Source organism: Mustela lutreola, chromosome 4 (assembly GCF_030435805.1).
Source record: "Mustela lutreola isolate mMusLut2 chromosome 4, mMusLut2.pri, whole genome shotgun sequence".
NCBI lineage: Eukaryota > Metazoa > Chordata > Mammalia > Carnivora > Mustelidae > Mustela > Mustela lutreola.
In genome coordinates, this window is record NC_081293.1 from 90,863,910 (window position 1) to 90,890,931 (window position 27,022).

Consider the following 27,022-nt stretch of genomic DNA (forward strand, 5'->3'; position numbering starts at 1 on the left):
ATCTCTAGGGTCACCTGGGTGGCTCAGTCGTTAAAAGTCTGCCTTTCGCTTACGTCATGATTCCAGCGTCCTGGGATCAAGTCCCGCATCAGGCTCCCTGCTCAGTGGGAAGCCTGCTTCCCCCTCTCCCACTCCCCCTGCTTAAATAAATAAAATCTTAAAAAAAAAAAAATCTCTAAATAGTATTCTAATCACTAAACTACACTAATCAAGTAAAAAACTGCCTAACTCTGCTCGATGTAACTGAATTATTCTTACCTTTTCTAATTCCTGGCTGTTAATTTCATGTAACCAGCTGAGATGTTCATGAGCCTGCAAAAAATTCGCCAACTCTCCATGCTGAGAAATGGGCTGAGATAATAATTTGCCTCGCTTTCCTTTCTCCAGATACCAACGGAAGAGAAAGTCTGAAAAATTCTACAAATAGTAGGGCAAAAAATCCAATAATATTCAGTAATATAATTTTTAAAAGTACATTTCTATATTAAAATATTAATTTTTTTCAAAGGTCTTAGATTGCAGAACAGAAATCTTTAAACACTTAGATTTTCTATGTGGTAAGGTCCTAAAAAAACTTAAGTCACCTCATTTAATAAATGGGGAATTCAGATTCAAAAAGAGGATCTTGCGCAAGATCATGTAAACTTTAGATGTGCATGGTGTGGTATGGTAGCCATTAGCTATATACAGCTGTTTAAACTTAATTAAAATTTTAAAATTCAGGTCCTCAGTCACACTAGCCACATCTCAAGTGCTCAATGGCCCTATGCCCTTAGACTACATGAGTAAGATCTCCAGTGTCAAAGAAAGTTCTATGTGACAGTGCAGATTGAAAGATTCTTCAGGGTTGAATTTTGTGTCAGAAGGCCATGCAGGTTTGCATGATAAACAGGAATCTAGAGGGGCCCTCAATGCCTAGCTGGTTTTTCCCACCAGACATTTGCTGAATGCTGGGTAGTACGGAAGGCTAGGGTGGAAAGGAAGACCAAAATGTCCTACACGGTATGTAAGAGATGTTTCCACTAAAGAGGGGGAACTCTGCAACAAATATACCATTCCCATAAGACTTCAAAACTGGACATAAAATGAATGTAACAAAAACCACAACCAAGCCTTGGCCCACCTCTATTCTCGATGAATCGAGTGACCTGCCTCTCATCCTATCTGCCTCCCCAAGGAAAAACTGCATTCATTTCCATCTTTAAGGTTCTTTTATACACAATATCCAAAATAAAACAAAATTACAAGACATAAAAAGCAGAAAAATATGACTAATAACGAGACAACAGAACAGACCAGAGAATGATCAGATTTTGGAGGTAGCACGAAAGGATTTTTAAATAACTACTAAACATATTAAAGAAAGTAAATTAATGCAAAAATGAATGGAAAATGTCAACACGGGATTAGAGTCCACAAAAAGAAAAAAAATCATGATGGGCGCAAAAGTATTTACTAGGCCCTAGTCAAATACGGTAAGTTATGCCCAGATTATTATATACCATTAACACCATCAAAAACATGGTTCTGAAACAGTTAATGAAAAGCACAAATATCAATAATGTATTAAGGGAAACAAGCAATTGGCGAAACATGTTTGTCTGCAATATTACAGAGTATGGAGACTAGAACAATACAAACCAAATGTTAAAAAGGGTTCTGTCTGGGTGGTGAAATTGTGAGTGATTTAAAAATTTTCTATTTTATAAACGTTTTCTGAATGTTATACAATGTCACTTTTATAGTAGGAAAAAAATCGGTTTTACATGAATATCAACTGACTGAATAAAGTGGCTTTAAGGAGCAACTAAAATTCACCTAAAGATTGTTATAATGAGAACTTTAAAAAAAATAAGCATTATGTCAATCAAAATAAGCTGAGCTCTCCAAAAGTTGTAGGATCCTGTGCTCCCATGAAATTTTTTCAAAGTTTTAAAACTCTCCCAATATCTGTCTACCCAAGTACTTTTGATTGTAACTAGAAATACCAGAATAGAACTGAGAGTTTTAACACTTTGTTCAAAGGTCAAAGAATCTTTCAGTAATATTTGGAATTGTCTGCCAACTTACAAAGAAACATAATGTACAAATCAGTATCTAAGTTAACAGCATCTTCCTAAAAACGGAACATTTGAAATGGTAAAACCAACTACACGATCTACTGCCTATGTCCTCGGTGTTCATTACCTGATCAGCAAACTGGGTCATGTAGCGCTGGAGTCTGGTCTGGTTGTCGGTCTGCTCACACATCTGTACTAAGATATCAAAGTCACAGTACTTTTCTGCTAATGAAGCAGCCCACGGGTACTGGCCTAGTGTGACTGTAAAAATGAGAACAGATGGAAAAAAAAAATCCTGTTAGTGAAAACTTAATATGTGATGAAAAAAATATTACTTGAAATTTTACCTTTAACTCACACCATACTCTAAAAACAATTAATGGAATAGAAACCTTTCCAGTTTAAGAGAAACCTATTAAAGGAATAGAAACCTTTCCAGGCATTCAGTTTCATAATCCACATAAATTCATTAAAGACACAAATTTAATCCACTGCTTGTTCCTACCTACCTAGGAGGCTATGCCCTTCCTGTGTGTACAAGCCCCTCTTCCTCATCTTAGCTATGGAAAGAACGTGTCCTTTGCTGAACAGCCACACTCTCCTAGCTGCGCCCTTTAACAGCCCTCATCGTGCTCTACTGGGCAGACTAGTTATTTGTGTAAAGGTCTCGGATGACAAGCTTGGAGGACAGTCTCCATTTGTTGCTAATTTACCTTTTCAAATCCTCTTCAGCATGGCACTTGTACCTAGGAAGTTTTGAAAACAAGGCTGAACAAATGAACACAGGAAGATGTACATACATGCAGTAAGTCCTTGGTTATGGCTGGCTGAATGATAGTACACTGAACACGTTGCATTAATGATTTGACTCCTTCATCCGTTCCGCAAATTCGAAGACCCATGGCCCTCGCTAAATACCATGTACTTACGAAGTGGAGATAAGAGATCTGATCTCTTCTGGAGGTACTCCATCTCCAGACTGCTGTATCTTTCTTGATCACCAGATCGGTCCAGAGACTTCAGCTGGGAAACATAGCCATCCAGGAAGCAATCAATCAGTGCCACCAGCTGCTCTGTCAGAATGTTTCGGAGGTTGCTGTCTGCCTGAGGATAAACCACTTTCAGGACAATCCCATGCTGGCGTTCTATTACTGTTCGGATGCCTGAAGGACCACTTGTTGCTGTGAAATCACACAAATTAATACGGTAAGTAAGGGCTCTACACTGGCTGAGAAAGGCCAACTGCCTAAAACCTATCACCTCACTGCTGCTGGAAAGAGAAATCAAACAGGGTTTCAGTTGATAGATACCTCTCTGTCCTGCTTAAATCCCATCTTCTCTATGGGAGACTTCCTCAACAAAGCCAGGTAAACATGATCCTTCTTCCTTCTAAACCCCTTTGATGCTGCTCCACATACTTTTTTGTATTAATTCAACAATAAATAGAGTCAACACCTCCATAACCAGGACGTGCTTCTTTGAATAACTATATGCCCTAAAATCTAATAGACATGGGTTGCCCGGCTGCCTCAGTCACTAGAGCATGCGACTCTCGATCCTGGGGTCATACATTCAAGTCCCTCGTTGGGGGTAGTGATTACATAAAAAATAAAATCTAGTGGACACATAGAAAGTACTATGAAATACATCATGGAGAGATCTATAAATTATTGAAGGGAATAAAGCAATTTTCACAAGAACTGCTCATTCTGGAGACAGCACTTATTTGTCATTTCACTTATAAACCTACACTAATGGAGTAATAGAGCTTCCAAAAAGGTCATTAGAAATATATTTTGAATCACTGTTAATAATAAATCAGTGTATTTGGGCTCAGTGCTTGACATCTCACCCGTCCAAGGAACATATTCAGGTTCTTGTTCTGGTGGTTCTTCTCTTCTATATAAGGAGTTTCTATTTTGTCGATAATGACTAGCAGCTTGTAGCATGTCCTGGGGAAAAAAAAAAAAAAACGTGTTAGCATATGCAGAGAGTGATGAATCCCAGTATTTTTAAAGGTAGTTTGAAACATCAAAGTCTATTAATACCAAAAAATACTAGCACAGGTCTGCCGAATTACTTTTTGGTTCTTTCTACATTTGAAATTTAACTTCAATTTTGGAAAACTATAGTAACCAAAGTAGGAAAACCATTGCTATAAAGACCATTAGCTAAGACTAAATAGCACATTTTAATCCGTAATATAAACAATAAGGTTTTGAGTGATTTATTTAAATAGTTAGTTTAATATTTATACATTTGTAATGATATATCCATCCTTCTCCAAATAAAAGGTTTGTTTTACCAAACACGAACAGGAACATAGAAATTAATACACAAGGCAAACATTCAAAATGTCTGGCTGATTAATAAAATGACTGGTATTTTTCTAAATTTTTGGAATTAAATGCTAAACACTTATAAATTACTGGCAATACAGAGTAGGAATACGGAAGCCGCTTTCTCTTCTATCCACACTCTGATCTTTGATTTGCTGAAATCTTCACAGGAGTTTTATACCTTAAGAATACTGTTCACATTGATGACCACCTCAGCCCATTCAACGGATTCCAATGATGTATCCTTTAAGACCTGCTCCTCATGCTCTAGCAAGCACTCACAGACAGTGTCTACCTGGGACACCTGGGGAAGTACAGAGAAGGCAATACTTAAAACAAAAATTATGGCAATGCGTAGTAATTACAACTACCCAGAATCTACTTAAGGGGCTTTTCTCATCAAGGAATATCCTTAGCTAATTAGCCAGAATAAAACAGCGGATGGTGAAAATAAATTTAAAGAAAGTAGAAAGAGAAAATAATGTTCAAGAGATCATTGAGCAAAAGGTTTGAACTGCATGAGTCCACTTAGACATGGATGTTTTTCAATACAGTACAGTAAATTTCTCCTTTATGATTTTTTAAAACACTTTGTGTGGGGGGTTAGCACCCTTAAGCCTCCACATTGTTCAAGAGTCAAATGTATGTAACTTCTTTTCTAATTTTTTTTGTCATTATTAACATATGAAGATAATGAAGCCAAAATGTTCTTTAAGCACTGAAACACCTGTTTTCCGGTTTTGGCCCACAGTGAAACTCCCTGCCTTTATTTTATTTACTTATAAAAGATTTTATTTATTATTTGACAGAGAGGTCACAAGTAGGTAGAGAGGCAGGCAGAAAGAGAGGTGGGGAAGCAGCTTCCCTGCTGAGCAGAGAGCCTACTACGGGGCTCAATCCCAGTACCCTAAGATCATGACCTGGGCCGAAGGCAGACACATAACCCACTGAGCCACCCAGGCACCCCAAACTTCCCCCCTTTATTAAGTGAATATTTACTTAATACATTAAGAGTCTGTATAGCATTGAGCACGCACAGAAATAACAAGTGAGGTTTGCTGCCCTTAAGCTTACAAACTAGCTGAGGGAACGAAACATGCAAAATGTGACCCCCCAAAATCATCTTTTAAACCCTGTTCTTCCTTTTCTATTTCAGGTGTTAGTCAAAGGCATCCTAACAGACCCAGCAAGAGACTTTTGGCTCATTAAATTTGTAAGATTAAATGCCAGAAGTTCTTAATACTGTTAATGTGAAAATAGTAAGAAAGCATGTATGACATAAAAAAGCAGAAGATAAAAAAGCAGGGATGCCTGATGGCTCAGCCGGTTAGTGTCTGCCCTTGGCTCAGGTCATGATCCCAAGGTCCTGGGATCAAGCCCCAATTCGGGCTGCTTGCTCAGTGGGAAGTCTGCTTCTCCTTCTGCCTCTGCTGTTCCTCCTGATTGTGCTCTCTCTCTCTGACAAATAAATAAATAGAATCTTTAAAAGTATACATAAAAGCAAATAAAATGTCAAAATACTTGCTAAACACCTTCACCACGAGTGAATACTCAATGCACACTCAGTGATTTCAAACACTATTCCTACGGGGACCCGACAGGCTGTCCCTTAAGCAATTAACTCTATGGAACCCTAGGATTCAAAACTACACCCCAAAGGAAACAAGACCAGTAAACATCATGAAGAATTAAGATAAATGGTGACATCGGGGTGCCTGGGTGCCTCTGCCTTCGGCTCGGGTCATCCAGAGTCCTGGGATGGAGCCCCGCATTGGGCTCTCTGCTTAGCAGGGAGCCTGCTTATTCCTCTCTCTCTGCCTGCCTCTCTGCCTACTTGTGATCTCTGTCAAATAAATAAATAAAAATCTTTAAATAAAAAAAATTTTTTTTTTTTAAATGGTGACATAGAGTCTTAAACATTACCATTTTCCATATGGAGCGTTCTTTTGAAGAACCAATCACATATTCCTAAGGTATTACTCATGAATTATAGATCCAACTGGTAATTTCCAGATTCTTCCTCCCTCCTTCACCCCCGTTAACTGGAAAATGCAGGTATAATGAATTAACTAGTATGCTTTCCACTTGGATCCAAAAACAGAAAATGGAACCAGGCTCTTACTCAATTCCTTCAAAGAATTTGTTAATAACTTCTTAAAAATTTTGCTTTGCCATGTAAAATTATATATGAACAAAGACCAAAAAAGAACACGAAAGTTACATCAGTTTGTGAAAGGAATCTATATACCTTAAGGATCCTCCTACCTTCTTCCCTTCAAACCCCAATAGCCTCTCAAACGTGAGGCCTTGAGAGACTTACAACCCCTCGTTTCCAAATACCTTTCCTTAAATATACGAAAACCTACTAACTCTTCTCACAGTGCTCCAGTCCTTCCAGCCAACAGGATAGACGGCTCTTCTAGACTTGTTCAGGGTTTCAGAATGATCAGTGACGCAGTTACCACTATCCGCCCCACTGTCCTCAGTCCATACACCCTCTTCCCCACCATTCCACCCTCCACCATGTACTTCACTGTCTTAGACCCTAGGATGCATTCTTCACTGTTCCCAACTCCCCAGAATCCCAAGACATTTTCACCTTTACCTGGACTGACCCTGACACCTGACACACCCAACAATTAACTTGGACAACGGTCCTCCTGCAGGGTTTTCGGGATAGTCCCCACCTCTTCCAACAGCTCTGACATCAGATAACCTCTTCCTCCCAAATAGTATTCTTATCCAACTTGTAGGTGACCTTCTCTGTAGCCCTTCTTTGCCCACTTCTATTTCTGACACCATCACTCTCCTCCCCTACCTCCACAACAAAGAGTTAGGGCCGAATGCAGACACCTGTAAGTTTAGTCTGTAAGCTTGACTGGGGGTAGGGGAGTGCGGGCTCTGCATACATTCCTTTCAGACTGTTTAGATCATGAAATTTGAGGTGAACTGTTTTTCTTTCACTCAGATTTTGGGGATATTTCCTACATTTGAAAAATAAAAAAATTTAACAAAAAAGTGCTTTGCCTTTTCCTTAGGGAAAAACTAACCCAAATATACAAGAACAAGGCATTCTTAGAACTAAATGCATTTATGGAATCAACAGAAAACCTGAACCTATTTCAGCATCTTAAATTATCTTTAAGTTACAGTACATGAAACATAGCTGAACCTTAAATAAGACAGATTTAAACTGCATAGGTCCACTGATGCACAATTTTTTTTTCCATACCTACAGTATATGAATTCAATACTGTGAATTTATTTTCTCTTCCTTATGTAAATTTTAACATTTCCTTTATTTTAAGAATGAGTATATAATACTGTATATAACATATAAAAAATGTGTGTTAATTTGACTATTGATAAAGCTTCTGGTCAACAGTAAGCTATTAGTAGTTAAGTTTTTGAAGTTACACACAGATTTTCCACTGTGCAAGGGGGTTCGCATATTGTTCAAGGGTCAACTGTATCAAGAAGAAAAAAAGACTTCTGGCAGAGCCTGCTAGATTATAGCTAGAATGTAACAGGGAGGAAATAAAAATGAGACTCACCAAATAGAATTTAAATAGAATTAAAGTTCCTCACAGCTAAAAAAAACAATTTCAAATTGCAGAGCTGCGAGAAGAGCTCAAACCATTAGTGTCACCATCTTTATAGGGAGAGCGTAAAGTCTCCCCTGCCCCTTCATGAGGTTGTAAAGTCGCACAAGAATAAAAGCTGTATACTATTATCACAATGATCAGCGGCACCAGCTGACCAACGTCTTAATCTGTTCTCCCTCAGAAGTTCACAGCTGGGTTTTCTTTTCCTTTGAAAATAAATCTGAGTTTAAAAGCAAGGTAGATAGTAGGATCCAAGGTAGCTGAGCTGAGTTTAGTGAAGGGACAGCTGATGGTGGTGCTAGCAAGGGTCAGAGGATCTAAAGGAAGGTGCTGCGTCCAGGGCTAGCAACAGGCAGCCCCTATTAAGCCCAGGGATGAAGAGGCCCTGGGCGGAAGGAGTTACAGGACACGTGGAGAGCAGCCAGTAAGAAGCCGCAGCCTCTAACAGAAGGCACAGCCAACTGCAGTGGAAGCAGGGAAGGAATGAAGCTGGGGGAATAAAAGAACAAGTATTAATAGATAAGCACTCCCAACCTGATGGTGCCTCACTGTTATCAAAGACAACAGGAAGGCACAGAAACCCACTGACAAGTTGCCCTCTGGGGCATCAAGAGTGGATTTGGAGAGGCAAAAGGAAAACATCCAGCAGACAGTAGAAAACAGTCAATTTTGCAAGCTCTAATTTATAGGGAATGTAATAAATAAATATGGAGTCCTATTTAAAATTTCAAAAAGATATTTTTGTCCTCAATCTTCTCCCTTATGTTTGAGGCATGATCAGCAAATGGCAGAGCTCTAAGAAGCCACATTAAAAGCAAAAAACTCCTCTTACTTCTCTAAAAAAGACATCTGCGGGAGTCAGGTTGGATGGGATTTCACAGTCCCTCTTGTTTAAAGCAATCATTATTGCTGTGTTCACCAGATCAGAGAGCCTCGAGTGGTAGTTCTTGAGAACAATGGCGGCTGATAACTTTTCAGCGTGCTCGCAGAGCAATAGTCGAGTTGCCATGGGCATCCCTCTGACTGCAAAAGTATGAAGACGTCCAAATAAGCCAACCTGGTGAAAAACAAACACATGTTCTTAGAAAGCATTTATAGTAACACACAATATAATGCAGGCTTATCTCCACCAGCAGCACAATGGGTACAGAGCCACTGACCTAAGCTGTCCCCAACAAAGTACCTCAGCTATCTTCTCCTTTCCACTGTTTTAAACACACACACACACACACACACACTCTCTCTCTCTCTCTCTCTTCAGCCAGAGGCATGAGCAACCATAATAAAGTACAGATGTTCCTTTTCTGAGATTAAGGTTATTCCACTACTCTATCTTATTTCTCATTTATTCTGGTTATCAAAAGCATAAAATTGCTCTTTTCTACCTAACTCCTCAAGGTTCTAGATCTCTGTGAACTAGAAACTCAGCAGTCTCCATCTTTAGTGACTAATTTCCATAGAAACTAAAAGCCATGGGAAAGGTGGGGGCATCTCTAATCCCTTGCCCTACTACCTCTGATTGACCTGATGCCCACTTCTGTTGTGTTACTACTAGGTTCTGGGAGTTCTTCTAAGCTTTCTCATCTGATAAAGCATTAACATCCCAACCAGGAAGAAGCCAAGAGACATATCTAAACACTGAATACTCTTCCAAATTTTATTACTGAGTGACTTGATTTTTGTATGCTGAGGTTTATTTTAAATAAAATACAAAAAAAAAAAAAAAAACAAAAATAAACAGTGCTCCAAATCCCCAGAAGTCCTACTTAAATGGGCAAAACCCACAAATGGTTAGAAAACGTTTTCTTTCCCTGAAATTAGATTTCTTTTATTACAACGAGCTCAAAGAAACAATGGGAAATCTACCTTTTGCTAAAAGGGCTAAAAACGGTTTTCTGCAAATCCCCCATGAGGTTAGTGACAGTCCTCTCCCTCTTCTTTTTTTTAAGTATAAAGAGAGCCCTACAGTGTGTAATGGCAAGCCACAGGAGCCACTCTTTCTGTATAAGAGACATCTGAATCCCTGAGGAACATCAGCAGTCAAGACAGAAGGAACAAGTGGTAATTGTAGTGAAAAGGCAAAACAACTTGTGTCTTGGAAGTCTGGTTTACGTATGCATGTCAAGAACAAACACTGCAACATCAGGCAGCTGAACACAAAAGACAAAAGTTGACACTGTAGGTCTTTTTCCTTTTTCTCTGTGCAAAAAAGCTCATTTTTTCTAAATGAGAGAAGACTGTTCTTTCCGAGATTTTATTTATCTGACAGAGTGAGAGAGAGCACAAGCAGGGGAATGCAAGCAGAGGGAGAGGGAGAAGCAGGCTTCCCTGCCGAGCAGAGAACCCAACGTGGGGCTTTATTCCAGGAACCTGGGACCATGACCCGAAAGCAGGGGGACACTTAACCAACTAAGCCACCCTGGCATCCTAAGACGACTGTTTCTACACTGTGACCTGACATGAAAATGCTGTGTGCCCAGGGTGCCGTGCCCAGCAGCACCTCTCACTGACACTATTGTGAGCAGAGAATCTGGACAGTAAGAGGATGAACATGACCTCTCGGCTGGAAAGCCATTTCTTGTCACTTTGCTGAAGTCACTACTTAAACTGCTCAAAGAAAAGCTGCACCCTGACTTTGGAGCATCTACAGCCATTACAGATAAAGACTATCAACTAAGAGGACAGCACACGTGAGCCCTTCGTTCACGGAATACAACCAAACAGAGAGTGGGTCTGATAAACTGGGGCCAGAATGAAGGATAATACGGTAGGTCAGACCTCAACGCTCTCGGGAACATCCTCTGCCACCCCTAGTGAACAACAAAGCCAGGAAAGAGGCTGTGAAGCTCTGACCCATGAAAGAGAACAGTACAAAATGTTTCACAAAGGCATCTCTTCCCAACACACTCCCTTTGGGGCTCAACCAACAGTGCAGGGCTTGTGAGGCATAATGTGGACACCAGAGCCCTCAGTTGAACTTGGTCTGCCACCTTGGATTCCCCATGGTGCAAAGAGAACTGGAACCCTGTCAGACTCCCGGCACTATTTCACTCACACTGGTCCCTTTAAAGTCTTCTTTCCTCAAGCCAGACCCCTAAAGGACCATGGATGCAGTGAGGGTCTAGACTCATGACCCATAAGTCAATCTGTAGTCAGAGCAGGAGGACTTAAACCTGATGAATTCTACTCTGTAAAACAACAACCATCCGTGAGTTGGGGGTATCAACAAGGTTTCTATGAACGGGAAGACTGAACCAGGATGTGCAAGGCTGGATTTGAATGCCTAGGCCTAGCAGCCAGGAGTGACTCAGGCACTGAGTCCGAGCCTGCCCTGACTAATGCTGGCATAGGGGTGCTGAGGGGGCACCTGCTCAGTGTTCAAACAGAGTCCTCACACAGAGGGGGCTAGACCTCTGTGACACTCCTAAAGCTCAATGTACCTACTACCTTTGCAAAAGACAGGCATGATTCTTGTCTGCACAAGTGCAAGATCTGCTTTCTTAATTCCTTCAATAGTAAAGCAACACCCTAGAAAAGAAGAAACATGGGAAAAACCACATAGCCTTTCCCAGTGCTAGCTGTCTGTGCTGGGGTATGAGTTGCAAACTTTCACAACTCTGAAAGCTACAACACAGGTTACCTAGCTAGGGCAGTCTGCAAAGAGTCATCTTTTTCCCTCATAGAACACAAGAAAAAGGGAGAACTGACCCACGCTGCAGTAGGTCACCATTCTGGAAATCTTTCCACCACACTGTCCATGGCAAAAGCGGAGAGCCAGGCTTGCACATGGTTAGAAAACTTAATAGTATGGAGAGGTAAGAGTCCCCAGCCCATTCCCTACTGGAGTTACAATTAAATTTCCCTATCTTTATCTGCTTTTGTGGCATTCATATGCTTGGAGGCATTTTTTTTTTTTTATGGTGCCAATTTTAAATACAGTTTTATTTAAGACATTGCATTTTCCACTTAACAATACAGTGCTTATAAAGTGCAATGTTTATTTCCTTTCCCTGTGCACATATTCCATATTCAAGTATCAAGAATGCCCAGTTTTTTTGCTATAGCAGCTCAACATTATAACTGCCATGGAATTTGCTACAAATTTGGGTCCTTTGAATATTGTATGTGGAACAATGCTCAACCTATTTATTCTCAGATTGGTTTAGTCAACCTCTTCAATGGTGGGCCCAGAGGAGGCACCACCAGAGGGAGGAGCTCCACCACCAGGGAAGCCTCCAGGCATTCCTCCTGGCATGCTCCCTGCACTCTGGTACAGCTTGGTGATGATGGGGTTGCAGACTTTCTCCAACTCTTTCTGCTGGTGTTCAAATTCTTCCTTCTCTGCAGTCTGGTTCTTATCAAGCCAGTTATGATTTCATTGCACTTGTCAAGAATCTTCTGTTTGTCTTTATCATTTATCTTGCCCTGAAGTTTTTCATCTTCAACAGTTGCTTTCATGTTGAATGCATAAGACTCCAGTGAATTCTTGGAAGACACCTTGTCCCGCTGTTTCTCATCTTCAGCTTTGTACTTCTCAGCTTCCTGGACCATGCGCTCAATATCTTCCTTGCTCAAGCGGCCCTTATCATTAGTGATAGTAATCTTGTTCTCTTTTCCTGTGCTCTTATCCACGGCAGAGACATTGAGGATACCATTAGCATCAATATCGAAAGTGACCTCAATCTGAGGGACACCACGCGGAGCAGGAGGTATGCCTGTGAGTTCAAACTTTCCAAGTAGATTGTTGTCCTTGGTCATGGCACGCTCACCTTCATACACCTGAATAAGCACACCAGGCTGGTTGTCGGAGTAGGTAGTGAAGGTCTGTGTCTGTTTGGTAGGAATGGTAGTATTACGCTTGATAAGAACAGTCATGACTCCTCCAGCAGTTTCAATACCAAGAGAAAGTGGAGTGACATCCAACAGCAGCAAATCTTGAACATTTTCAGATTTGTTTCCAGAAAGGATGGCTGCACCATAAGCAACAGCTTCATCAGGGTTGATGCTCTTATTCAGTTCTTTTCCATTGAAGAAATCTTGGAGAAGTTTCTGAATCTTGGGGATACGGGTAGAACCACCCACCAGAACAATATCATGGATCTGAGACTTGTCTAACTTGGCATCCCGAAGAGCTTTCTCTACAGGGTCCAGGGTGCCACGGAACAGGTCAGCATTTAATTCTTCAAACCGGGCACGAGTGATAGAGGTATAGAAGTCGATTCCTTCATACAGAGAATCAATCTCAATACTGGTCTGGGTGCTGGAAGAAAGTGTACGCTTAGCACGTTCACAAGCAGTACGGAGACGACGAACTGCCCTCTTGTTTTCACTGATATCTTTCTTATGTTTGCGCTTGAACTCTGCAATAAAATGGTTGACCATTCGGTTGTCAAAGTCTTCTCCACCTAAGTGGGTGTCTCCAGCTGTGGACTTAACCTCAAAGATCCCATCTTTAATAGTAAGGATTGACACATCAAAAGTGCCACCTCCTAAGTCAAAGATCAGCACATTCCTTCCAGCTCCAACTTTTTTGTCTAAGCCATAAGCAATAGCAGCAGCAGTTGGTTCATTGATGATTCTAAGTACATTGAGACCAGCAATAGTTCCAGCATCTTAGGTAGCCTGACGCTGAGAATCATTGAAGTACGCAGGTACTGTGACAACTGCATTGGTAACAGTCTTCCCAAGATAAGCCTCTGCGATTTCCTTCATTTTTGTCAAAACCATAGAAGACACCTCCTCTCGATAAAAGCTTTTTGTCTCTCCCTTGTATTCTACTTGGACCTTGGGCCTGCCAGCATCATTCACCACCATGAAAGGCCAATGCTTCATATCAGACTGGACAACAGCATCATCAAATCTCCGTCCAATCAGGCGTTTGGCATCAAAAACTGTGTTGGTGGGGTTCATCGCAACTTGGTTCTTGGCAGCATCACCGATCAATCGTTCGGTGTCCGTGAAGGCGACATAACTTGGGGTGGTCCGGTTTCCCTGATCATTGGCAATTATTTCCACTTTCCCGTGCTGGAAGACACCCACGCAGGAGTAGGTGGTGCCAAGATCAATGCCAACTGCAGGTCCCTTAGACATGGTTGCTTGTGTGTAGGCCAGGCTCGGGTTGAGAAGACAACAATCCAAAGATCTGGCCCCGCGTTCAATCCATTTTTTTTTTTTAAACACAAAGGAGTCACACTATATTATCTGTACCTTATTTTTTTCCACATTAACTCTTTTTTTTTTTTTACATTATTTTTAATGACCATGGAATAGGTCACTGAATCAACCTGTCTTAATTTATTCAACCTATTTACCTGGTTATTTTAAAGTAAGAGTTGCATAGTCCAAAAAAAAAGAGTTGCATAGTCATTTCAGATTTGAATTATCTTCCTGGTTCCCCCACAAATACTGTAAATGCAGTTTTTACCCGAGGGAATTTTGCCTGCCTCCTTTTACTTACCTCAGCACGTCACGGCAGCACTGCCAGTGAAGTGATGTCTACATATTAGCATCACTCAAGCCACATAACAAACAGGAGCACAGTAACTTCCTGCTTCTAAGCTTCTCCAAACTATGTGTGAAGACATATGCTTCCCTCAGTGCCTGAAAACTGGAGGCAGACGTACTGTCCTGAGGCCTTGATATTAATTCTCATTCTCTTTAGCATGAGATATGGCCTTGTTGGCACAGAGTCTGGCTTGAGGAGGAGAACCTCATATTCACAAGTATTTCCTCAGGAACACCTGAGTGGCTCAGTCAGTTAAGTGTCTGCCTTCAGCTCAGGTCATGATCCCAAGGTCCTGGGATCGAGTCCCACATCGGGCTCCTTGCTCAGCGAGAAGCCTGCCTCTCCTTTAGCCTGCTGCGCCCCCTCCTCATGCTCTTTCTCTCTCCAACAAATAAATAAATAAAATCCTTAAAAAAAAAAAAAAAAGTATTTCCTTAGATACAAGTATCTGGTTATACAATCGTTTATGCTAATAATAATTAACAATTCATAATATGCTCTGAAATATTAAAAATAATTCAAACATAAAGGCATAGCCATAATGGGGATTTTGATCCAGCTAGGTATTACCTGGCAGTGGACACGGTTTCCAAGAGCTGAATGACTCCAGCAGGGTTTCTAAAGCCCAGGAAGGCTGTGCCAAGAGATACAGCAACTGCTCCTACCCATGGCTCTCTCCCCCTCTGATAAATTAGTGTCTCCTCGGTGTCCCATAGTAAGGCATGAACTCCTTCCATCCCAGTATATACGACACAACCCTCCTGCCACATGACTTTGGGCCTCCTCCCATCAAGAGGTAGAATCCATTTCCCAATCCTTTTCATCTGGACTGGCCGGTGATTTGCTTTGACCAATGTCACTTTGGTGGAAGTGACATTTTGTGACAAGTAGGGTAAGACCTGAGGAAGACTACAGCTTCTAAGTTCATCCCCATGGAGGGCTGTCCTGAAACCACAGAAAGCCAGTTCAACTAAAGGAGAATTACAGACTAAGTAGGAGAGAAGAACCATGTGGCCCAGCTGACAGACTGACATCCAATGTCAGGCGAGAGATGCTTGGGGACCTTCCAGCTCAGCCCACCCTAAATGCAGTTCAAAGAGTAGTCCAGCTGAAATCCATAGAAAAACTGCCCAGGTACCCGAAAGAATTGTTTTAATCCACATTTTGGGATGGTTTGTTAGGTATTAATAGTTAACTGATATACCTGACTAAATAAACAATTACATCAGAACAAATCTGTCACCTCCCCCCTCTATTAGTCTGTAGTCTATCTAAACAACTTTAAAAAGAAAGGAGAGAGACTTGAATGATTGGAGTGCCCTTGCCAAGACAATAAAAGTAGACGGGAGCCAAACAATACATTACAAACATTCTGGAATCATCTAGAATTGATCTGTTCAATAAGGTGGCCACAATCCACCAAAGTGATGATTTAAATTTAATTAAAATAAATTAAAAACAAATACAGTTCCTCAGTTGTACCACCCACATTTTAAGTGCCCAGCAGCTGCCTGTAACTAGTGGCTACTGAGTAACACTGATATAGAACATTCTCATCACCACAGAAAGTTCTATTAGACAGCATCATAATCTCTTTAACATGAAGGCATTACCAATTTTGGAAAAAATAAGCAAAAGTGGGATTAAATGTGTTCATTTGGTTATATAATATGCTTGGGAGCCACTACTGATCAACAAGGGCTAATTAATCGGCTTCACATAGAACAAGCAGGATTTGTTCCAACAGTCCTTCAGTATCATTTTTTTTTTTTTTTTTTAAAGATTTTATTTACTTATTTGTCAGAGAGAGAGCGAGAGCGAGCACAGGCAGGCAGAGTGGAAGGCAGAGTCAGAGGAAGAAGCAGGCTCCCTGCGGAGCAAGGAGCCCGATGTGGGACTCGATCCCATGACACTGGGATCATGACCTGAGCCGAAGGCAGCTGCTTAACCAACTGAGCCACCCAGGCATCCCCTTCAGTATCATTTGCTAAGTGATACTGTGTAACAATTCTGTCTAGCTGCAAAAACATATTCTAATTTTAGGCCCAATATAGCAGGCGGCGCCGTGGCTTAGTTGGTTAAAGCGCCTGTCTAGTAATTTTAGGCCCAATATAAATGGGGGTACTCCATTAAAAGAAAAACAAACAAACAAACAAACATAAACTTTGATTCCATTAGAATCAAAATTATAACCCAAAAATCAAAATCATCAAAATCATTGTCATTGCCTTACTATTCTTCACGATCTTTTCAATAATACAAAGCAATTCATGAAAACCTAAGTTTACATAAAACCACACAGGTATTATAGAATCTTAAAAGAAAGTTGAAGCATTTCTGTGGAAATACACTGTTTTTCTTCTTTTCAGCCTGTTTTCCATGCAGCCTTTATACTTGAATAGCTCCCCATCCCCCAACATCCCTGGACTTATTTACTTTCAAGACAGCAAAGAAACTGGAAAACACTAGTGCTGTCCAACCCCACAAAACACCTCAGAATAAGAAAGGATCTCCCACTGTCCTGGAGAGAGTGACAAAAGACACAGTAAAGTCGGGTGTCGTGGCCATTCTTGTTCACAGCAAGTAGGATGCTTACTTGGTGAATAAAGTCCATAAGGAAAGAATGGGCCTTCATCTTGTCTTCCAGCTGGTGAAGAATAATCAGTGATGTATTGCTAAACCCAGGTGCTTCTGTTGAAACACAAGAACAAAATTTAAACACATAATGTACTGGCTTTACAATAATTACTGCTATTAAATTAAAAACTTAAAAAATATCTATACACCAAAGGAAACTACCAACCTTTTCATGGAACTATTTGCGACTATTTGTAGTATTACCCAAGATTTTAAAAAATTTAGATGAAAATTTTGGTAGTTTGACACAATTCATACCATATTTATTCAAAACACAAAACCTGTTATTATTAATCATTTATATCATTCTAGGCTTGCCAGCTCAAAATGAAGTCAAAGAAAAAAGGTAAGCACTGATGTTTCCTTCTTAACCCTCTAATGAGGCTTAGCAAACTTGCTAAGTAGCAAATCAGAGGGAGAAATGGACACTGCAGACAGTTTGCTGGTACCTGGGAAAGCTGAGTGCCTATGATGCTGCGGTGGAAGTGTAAGGACAGTCACCCAGGGCAGAAAGGAAAGCACAGAGCAGAGACATAATATGCTCACTTCTATATGCTGAGATTAGCTCATTGCTGCTCATTGGGAAATTTATAAATTTTATTAGGCAAATACAATGATTATGCCAAAATTATCATTTAATTTGGGAGCTAATAAGTAGGTGCCAAATGCTTATCCATGCCACCAATTTCCCTTTAGAAATTAAATGGTAAGAAAGCTAAGTAGGGCTAATTAATCTGCTTCACATATAACAAGCAGGATTTGCTCCAACAGTCCTTCAGTTTTTATCACGTAGATATGTTCTGAGCCTTTTTCAAAATCTACTATAAGGTAAGTTATAACCTTTTAAAAAAAGTAAACTAATAATTGCTTCAAAAACTAAAAAAAAAATGCTTCAAGAAATGCTTTAATGGGGCGCCTCTGCCTTCGGCTCAGGTCATGATTCCAGGGTCCTGGGATCGAGCCCTATATCGGGCTCTCTGCTCAGCGGGGAACTTGCTTCCCTTCCTCTCTCTCTGCCTGCCTCTCTACCTACTTGTGATCTGTCAAATAAATAAATAAATAAAATCTTTAAAAAAAAGAAATGCTTTAATAAAGAACCATAATATGCTCAAATCATATAACTGCATAGTATGAAAAGTAGAAGTTCTTACCCTCAGGCACAGACTCAGCCCACCGTGGGTCAGACGCTGGGTAGTCATCCACCAGATCCACACTGATTTGTGTAACAGCTCTGTCTAGTTCACAATCAGAATCCAAATCAGAACGGGAGGAAAAGAGCTCATCAACCATCATTTGAGCATGACCTAGATCTTTTCTGAAATAAAATTAGAAAATAGAAGTATTAAAGGAGGCAAACCATTTTAAAAATTCACCATGAAAGAGTTAACCACGGAGGCATCTGGATGGCTCAGTTAGTGAAGCGTCTGCCTTCAGTTCATGATCTTGGAGTCCTGGGACTGAGCCCCGAGTCCGGCTCTCTGCTTGACGGGTAATCTGCTTCTCTTTTCCCCTCTGTCCCTCCTCCTGCTGGTGTTCACTCACATGTTCTCTCTCACACTCACTCTCCCCCTGCCTCTAACAAAGAAATAAAATCTTTCAAAAAAGAGGAAGGTAATAGTTTTTAGTCCAAAGTTACCTTTTCTAAAAAAAGATTTATTTATTTGAGAGAGAGAGAGAAAGAGCATGCCAGGGGAAGGGAAGAGGGAGAGAAGCTCAAGCAGACTCCCCACTGAGCTCAGAGCCCCACACAGAGCTCAATCTCACCACCAGTGAGATCTTGACCTGAGCGAGTCAGACACTCAACTGACCAAGCCACCCAGGTGCCCCAAAGTTAACTACTTTCAGTAACATTTATTTAAAAGGAGACAATCATTACGCATTTATTAATGCAATAATTATATGTTGAGTATTTACAACATGCTAGGCACTGGAGCCAGAATGACAAGACGTTAAAATACACTCTAAGACTTCACCAAGGACACAGTGTCACACAAGAAGCCAGAGAGTTAAATAAGTAGTTACATGTATACTGTGACATGAAAAGAACAGAGCAGTTGCTACAGACCACACAGAAGGGAAACCAAAACCACCCAAGGGGCAGGTAAAACTCCCTGGAAGAAAAGGTGGATAAGCAGAGGCCTACAGCTACAGAAGGGGAGCAGCGAGGCTGAGGGGACTCTGGAGAGGGGTACACGGTGGCAGAAAGAGCACACATCACACCTGTGAGTAAGAACGTCCATATCTTAGCAAAGAATTAAGAGCATAGGGAAAAGGAGGTCACCCAGGGAAGAACCCTTCCAGGGCAAACTCTCAGAAACACCACCAATCAAAAGGCAGAATACATAAAACCTCACACACCATGTCATGGAGTTCTGGCACTAGAAGGCACTTCTTAGGCACTAAGAAGAAAGTGTCACAATCTGTTCTATTTTCCCAAAGGATCATCTTAGGATATGGACAGGGAGCAGAAATACTCAGATAGGAAGTTCCTGTAGGGGCGCCTGGGTGGCTCAGTCATTGGGTATCTGCCTTCAGATCAAGTCATGATCCCAGGGTCCTGGGATCGAGCCCCGCATCCGGTTCCCTGCTCGGTGGGAAGCCTGTTTCTCCCTCTCCCACTCCCTCTGCTTGTGTTCCCTCTCTCGCTGTGTCTCTCTCTGTCAAATAAATAAATAAAATGTGGACAAAAAAAAAGTTATTGCAGAAACCCAGACAAGAAAGGGGGGTCTCCACTAGCAGTAGCTGCAGAGAAGAATGGAGACAAGTAGTCGGGTTTGAGAAAAAAAGAGATTTGAGGTAAATATTGGCAACTGTTTGGATCTGATATATTTTTGCTCTGAAGCTGAATGTATTATGGTAGGACATTTTTACCAGTGGCAGAAACAGGGGGTAAAAGAGAAAGAATAAGCTTTGGAGAAGACAAGCAAGGCTGTGGGCACGTTGAACTGAGATGCTTGTAGAATAACAGCTACTCTGGAACATTCTTCGTTTGTATATAATGGCCTAGAGTACGGTAAATCTGTGTTTCCTTGGCAAATGAAGTAAGTAGGAAATAAAAAGGGAGTAGAGAGAGAAAAATTATGATAGACAACGGCAAAGGCAGACAACTTTTCAGGTAGTTTAGTTATAAACAGGAACAAACAAAAGGGGTAGTAGATCAGAGGGGGACACAAAGTCAAAGACTGGTCTTTTTCTTTTCTTTTTTTTAAGATTTATTTATTTGAAAGAGAGAGAGAGATTGCAGTGGGGGGGAGGGTCAGAAGGAGAGGGAGAAACTCAAGCAGATTTGGCACAGAACATGGAGCTCAACAGGGGATTCCATATCAGAACCCTGAGGTCATGACCTGACCCAAAACTCAGTCAGATGCTTAACCAAATGTGCCACCCTGGAGCCCAACCTTGGTTTTTTTTAAATGGTATATTAAATATGATTAATGGCTGGTGAGAAGAAGCCAGCACAAGAGAGGTCAAAGATATACAAGAGGAATAACAAAACATAGTCTCAAGAGAAGCAAGAGACTGTGGCATTCAAAACAAGGACAAAGAGGGGTGCCTGGATGTCTCAGTCCATTAAGCACCCACCTTAACTTCTGCTCAGGTCGTGATCTTGGGGTTGTGGGATTGAGCCCCATGTCAGGCTCTGCACTCAGCGGGGAATCTGTTTGAGATTTTCTCTCTTTCTCCCCTCCCCCGCCCCTCCTTTCTGCTTGCATGTGCACACGCTCTAAATGTATAAATGAAATCTTTAAAACAAACAAACAAAAAAGACAGCGATTCTTTTTAGAAAGAGCAATCCTTCCCACTTTACAGGGAGCGAAAGAGGAAAAGCAGCTGCAGTGCAGTAAGTGTGTAGGTATTAAGTCCAGGGAGCTGCTATCTAATGGCTTCTATTATCTGTGAAGTAGGAGGCTGAGCCCTCTGCTAAGTATGGGAGAAGAGTCAGAGAAATGGAAAAGGCTGAGGAGAGTTAGAAAAGCATTGAAATGGACTCTCGGTAGAACAAGAGATGGGCCTGAATAGAGAAACACAGAAAACCTGCCTAAAAGTGTTTAAGGCCAAGCTGAAGCTGGAAACCTGGTTATGCTACAGGTTATGGGAATACAAAGTTCACTAAGGCAAGATAATCAACAATTAACTATTTTAATTAATAGAGTAAGTTTCTTAAAACTGTCATGAGCAAAAGATCTTATATTTATATTGAGTCAAGTGCAAATAAAAATAATGTAAAAATTAATTTCAAAGAAACCATGCCATAGAAACAGCAATATTAACCTCAGCAAAAAACGAAACACAGAACATTTTTGAGTGCAATCTACTCATTTCAGCCGCTAGGGAGCATGTGGCAATGTCTGAAGAGAATTGTGGTTGTCATAAGTTGGGGGAGGGTGCTACTGGCACCATGTAGGAAGAGGCTAGCTGTGGCTGCTACACATTCTACAATTCACAGGATAGCTCACAGCAGAACATTGTATGGCTTCCAATGTCAACAGTGATGAGATAGCAAAACCCTGCTTTAAAAGTATGATTCCATTTGTGAAGAATCTAATTCCTTAAGACTATTAATAGGTTCATACCAACCCCAAAATGATTTTGTTAGCCTCACGGGGTAAGTTGAAGGCACAGCTGTGCTAGAGATCCATGACCCTATTCCTAAGGTTACTATACCCTTAGAACTTCAAGTCAGGGGATTCCTTTTCGAGCTTAATAATCTTCCCCTACAGAACATTTAGAAATGACTACATGGGGTTGGATAGCATCTCTCCATATCCTCATTCACCCAGAACCTCAGAATGCGACCATATTTGGAAATAAGGTTTTTGCATATATAATTAGTTAAGTTATGGTGAAGTTATACTGAATTGGGGTGGGCTCTAAATCCAGTGACATCCAGCGATTAGGAGGACATGTAAAGGCAGACACGCAGGGAAGAAGGCCATGTGGTAATGGAAACAAATGGAGTGATCCACGTGCAAGCTAAGGAATGCTGATGATTGCCAGCAACCATCAGAAGCTAGGAAAGAGGCAAGCAAAGATTCTTCCCTAGAGCTTTCAGAAGGAGCATGGCCCTGCTGATACCTTGATTTTGGATTTCTGGCCTCCAGAACCACGACAGAATAAATTTTTATGAAATAACCCAGTTTGTAGTGATTTGTTACAGTAGCCCCAAGAAACTAATACAAGGACTATGGTGACTTGCTCCATTACCTTAAATTTTGAGATGCCACAAGTCTGTCAAAATTGTTAAAGGACAAGCTTGTGTAAGACACAATCATAGTATTTTAATCTAAATCCTGGCAGTACGACTGAACACCATGCAACATAGCAAAATTAAAAGAACACGTTTTAAAAACAGAACCAAAAAACTTGTCTAATGGTGCCCTCTTCTGGATGAGAAACTAAGATCAGTAGATTATTTTGATGGCACAGAATTATGTGTGTTTTTTAAGATTTTATTTATTTGAAAGAGCACACAGCGTGTGCACAAGCAGGGAGAGGAGCAGAGGGAGAGGGAGAAAAAGACTCCCCCCTGAGTAGGGAGCCCAATATGGGGCTTGATTGCAGGACCCTGGGATCATTACCTGAGCCAAAGGCAGACCCTTAACCAACTGAGCCATCCAGTGGCCCCAGTGGCACAGAACTGTAAAACTTTATGTGCTATTCCCCCTGTGGGAGTGAACTCCTATGCGTCAAATACCACTACTGGTGAGACCATGGCATCACAAACTGAGAACTGGGGGATACAGAGGTAGTAAACTCTGACTATAACTTCAAAACAAAGACCTGCCAGATAAACTAATGAACCTTCAGACAGCCCAATGGCGACCCCACTCAACACTTTACAGAGAAAGAAACAAAATTCCAGAAATGTTAGCAATCTGTCCAAAGTTTCACGCAGCTATTTAAGGGCAGAACAAAGGCTAGATCTCAATTTTCCTTAGTGTTCATTCAAACGTGAATTTACTATACCTTTTAAGGAAGGTACATGATATGCAAAATATATCTTTAGGACAAACAAATGACTGAATTTGCCTTGAATCTGGAAGTATTAGGTCATCAAGTGTGGCAAACTGAGTATCATTCCCCTCCCATGTGCACACTCCCTATCGGCACCCTCCCATGCAGGGGGAGGGGGGCTCGCCCCTGTAATTTGCTATGGCCAATAGGATACTGGCAAATATGACCCAAGCCAAGATTTGAAAAGCATTTGTACGCTGAGGCTTAATCTCTTGCCACACCTTGCCACACATGAGATATGTAAACAAGGCTAATCTGCTAGATGATTAGAGGGCACAGGATCAGAGAGATGACCAGAGCCCTCGAAATGGGAGCGCCTGGGTGGCTCAGTGGGTTAAGCCTCTGCCTTGGGCTCAGGTCATGATCTCAGAGTCCTGGGATGCAGCCCCGCCTCAGGCTCTCTGCTTCCCCCCTCTCTGCCTGCCTCTCTGCCTCCTTGTGACCTCTCTCTCTCTCTGTGTCAAATAAATAAATAAATAAAATATTTTTTAAAAATGTGAGCAAGTCTAACCAAGCTGGCACTGATCATGGACAGTGAATTCAGATGGGAACCATAAATGGCCACCTATGCCCAACCCCAAATGGCCAGATTGCAGAATCATGAGCTGTATTAAAAAAACAACTATGTTCTCTGGTGATTTTATATGCAACAAAACCCAATGAATAGGCGAAATCTAATTTCTCTATAACATCTAAACCACTATATGCAACTTATTTGCCTTCATAGTATACATAAAACACGCTTGCTAAATGTCTTTCATGACCACCATTTTTAATAGCACACTGTTATCCATTAAGTGGAGAGAATATGTTACACCATGCTTTTTCCTAGACTAATTGGAAGCCTCTTATGCCTATCAAGTTCAAAGTAAGTTTTTAACAAAGCTTTAATAGCATTGAAGCTCAGAAAAATCTTCTCCGTGGTGGCATCTCTCCTCCACCTTACTCCCACCAGTCAACAAATAAGTAGCATATATTAGTCAAATGTGTCCCTAGGCTTAAATTAAACAGGCCTAATTTAAAAAACTTTTCATACCGGCAATATTGCAGAAAAGCAGCTTTTAACAGTTTGGTTTTATCCTCCTGGGCTATGGTTTCATTCTTTGTAGAAGGCTCAAAAACCATACTCTGTCAAATAAAAACACTCTAATTTAGAGGTGAAGGTATCAAAATATTCTGAATTCTTGGACAAAAAAAACCAGACAGCAACAACACAGACACACAGCTGTTTACCATGTTCTTTATACCAGCAGTTTACTTAAGACATTTACTAAAACAAGATAAAATGGACTAAATGATTGACTAAAGTCTTATCAAAAAGGCATATATATAACCAAAGAAATCCTGAAAAATAAAAAACTGTAGGAGGTATAAAGTTATACCACAAAGGTATCCCAGGTACCAAGTTACACCACAAAGCTGTAGTAATCCAAACAGTATAGTACTGGCATGAAAACACACAGATCAGCGAGCCCAGAAATCAATGCACAATTATATGATCAACTAATCTTTAACAAAGGAGGCAAGAATATGCAGTGGAAAAGAGACCATTTCTTTAACAGTGTTGGGAAAACTGGACGGCTACATGCAAAATGCATCTGGACCATTTCTTACACTACCATTTCTTACCTTTCTTACACTATACACACAAAAAAAACCTCAAAATGTGATTAAGGACCTAAATGTGAGACCTGAAGAGAGCAAAGGCAGTAGTTTCTCTGACATTGGCTGCAGCAACATTTTTCTAGATAGGTCTCCTAAAGCCAAGGAAACCAAAGTAAGTTATCCTAAATCCTTATCTTCTATAATAGGAAATCAACAGATGTCTAATATTGGTGAACTAAGAGATGGCAACATATGGTATTACTTAGAAATATGGAGAAAATACCAGCAGAAACAGGTAAAAAGGCTGCTTCTGGAAAGGACAGAGGAGATGAAGGAGGTAAAAGAATTATGTTTTCATCACAACTCTTTTAAAACTGTTATTCTAAAATATTTGTGGGAAATACCCTGACAAAAATCTTAAAATCTTATGGAACCACATTACCTCATTGCTGGGTCCAGCAACTGAAGATGCTAGGGAATCTTCAAGGTCTTCTGCTAATATAGACACACCCTCCCTTGAAGTAATAGACACCAGCCCACTGTTTCTAGAAAAAAGGATAGGAAAACCACCACAGGAACCAGCTCCTAAAATACTATCTCCTAAAAGAAAGAAAAATACACAGACATACGTAACAAAAAAATGCTTTCTAAAATCTACCTCCCTAAGCAGAAAATCATCTTGATACACCAAGAAATTTTTTTTTCCTTTACAATAATCCTCCTACTTTGAACTCAGCTTTTTAAATCCAGATCAAATGTCAGGAACCTGTTGTTATTTGAAATACAGGCTCTGTGTCATTCGGTTTGGGGACAACAAAAACAAACCTTGCAAGATAGCAGTGGGTATGATAAGCCAAAAAAGAAAATTATTCATTCTACAAAACTCAGAATGAGTTTTATTGAGTAGGTCAATGGAGATGGGGAAAAAGTCTGTTTGCTCAATTCCTTATTAACATTCTCCCTACCCAAAGTCAAGGCTCTTGTGTTAAAACTAAAAAATCTAGGTTCCAATTTGTTGCCTCACTTGGATTTTGCCCTCTGCTCAGTCTCTTTATCCTGACTAGACTGCTTGCTTTGCTTTTATTCACTCCTGGCTGGCTCCCCCATCCTCGGCCGCCATTCCAGCCCCCCTGTGTGAGTCCAGTACCCAGGATTCTTCTTAGCCAGGAGTCTGGACAAGCTTACTTAAAGAACATCAACTCAGGGGACTCCTGAGTGGCTCAGTTGGTTAAGTGGCTGCCTTCAGCTCAGGTCATGATCCCAGCGTCCTAGGATCGAGTCCCACATCAGGCTCCTTGCTCGGCAGGGAGCCTGCTTCTCCCTCTACCTCTGTCTGCCTGTTCTCGCTCTGTCTCTCTCTCTGACAAATAAATAAAATATTTAAAAAAAAAAAAAAAAGAACATCAACTCAGGATAAATTAGTCTGTCTAGGAATAAGCAGTTACTTCTCTTAGTGTCAATTCTTGGTTTCCTGGCCTCTTATAGGGGAAAACATTACTATCTTTTGCCCAAAAATATAACAGTTTGGGAATTTTACTACCCTTTTGGTTTTTCAGTAGGGTTGTGACGTCAGCTACTACTGCTGTGGTAGTGAATGTCTCAGTAACACCTGGGGGTAGCATACTTAACACTTATGGAAAGAGAATGAAAACTGCTAAGAACGACTAACAAGTCATTAATCACCTTTTCTAAAACTGATACTGTACCTTGTGTATTAAAGACAATTTTCTCCCTAGGAAGAGAAAACTTCCCAGTTCCTGTGGCACACACGTAGACAGCACTTTCAGTATACAGATAGGCAGTCTGATTTGAAAAGTTTGGGACCATCAACCGACACATAATCAAGTCTTCAGACTGAAAATTAAATGTCAGATTATGTTTAATGATAATTAAAACAAAAATACTTGCCTGCATAATTTTGTAACTTGTATTTTTATATACTATCTCATAAAAGTGATACAATAATTCAGACTGTCCTTGTCAAAACCTAAATACTACTCTTGGGATGATTTACAAAATATGATAAAAGTTTATAAACATCAATTAGAGAGAAATCATTTGTTGAGTTGTAAATAATCAGCAAATTTTGAAAATTACATGATGGTAAGATTCTAACTAAAAGCCTATAACAAACATGAGAAAAGAAATAAGACTGATTTATTTTATTACTAATTTAAAATTGGCAAATACTTTGTAAGTGATCCCTGGTGAACATTTTGGTTCTTACTTCACTGTGAAGATATCAAGCACATGAAA

At 40.6% G+C, this 27,022-nt stretch overlaps 1 protein-coding gene and 1 pseudogene across 1 annotated transcript in view; both read right to left on the reverse strand.

Annotated features, from left to right (window-relative positions):
* The window catches only part of NUP133 (nucleoporin 133), a 59,421-nt gene that overhangs the window by 14,525 nt on the left and 17,874 nt on the right, over positions 1 to 27,022 (reverse strand). The window contains exons 10-20 of the mRNA XM_059170520.1: positions 26,473 to 26,620; positions 25,209 to 25,366; positions 24,198 to 24,289; positions 18,298 to 18,461; positions 17,106 to 17,200; positions 8,837 to 9,061; positions 4,581 to 4,703; positions 3,913 to 4,012; positions 2,990 to 3,241; positions 2,188 to 2,321; positions 259 to 417 (exon numbers count right to left, since the gene is read on the reverse strand). Coding sequence (XP_059026503.1) covers positions 259 to 417; positions 2,188 to 2,321; positions 2,990 to 3,241; positions 3,913 to 4,012; positions 4,581 to 4,703; positions 8,837 to 9,061; positions 17,106 to 17,200; positions 18,298 to 18,461; positions 24,198 to 24,289; positions 25,209 to 25,366; positions 26,473 to 26,620 — 1,650 coding nt within the window. The remainder of the gene's footprint in view (positions 1 to 258; positions 418 to 2,187; positions 2,322 to 2,989; positions 3,242 to 3,912; positions 4,013 to 4,580; positions 4,704 to 8,836; positions 9,062 to 17,105; positions 17,201 to 18,297; positions 18,462 to 24,197; positions 24,290 to 25,208; positions 25,367 to 26,472; positions 26,621 to 27,022) is intronic.
* Positions 11,983 to 14,134, reverse strand: LOC131829115 (heat shock cognate 71 kDa protein-like; annotated as a pseudogene).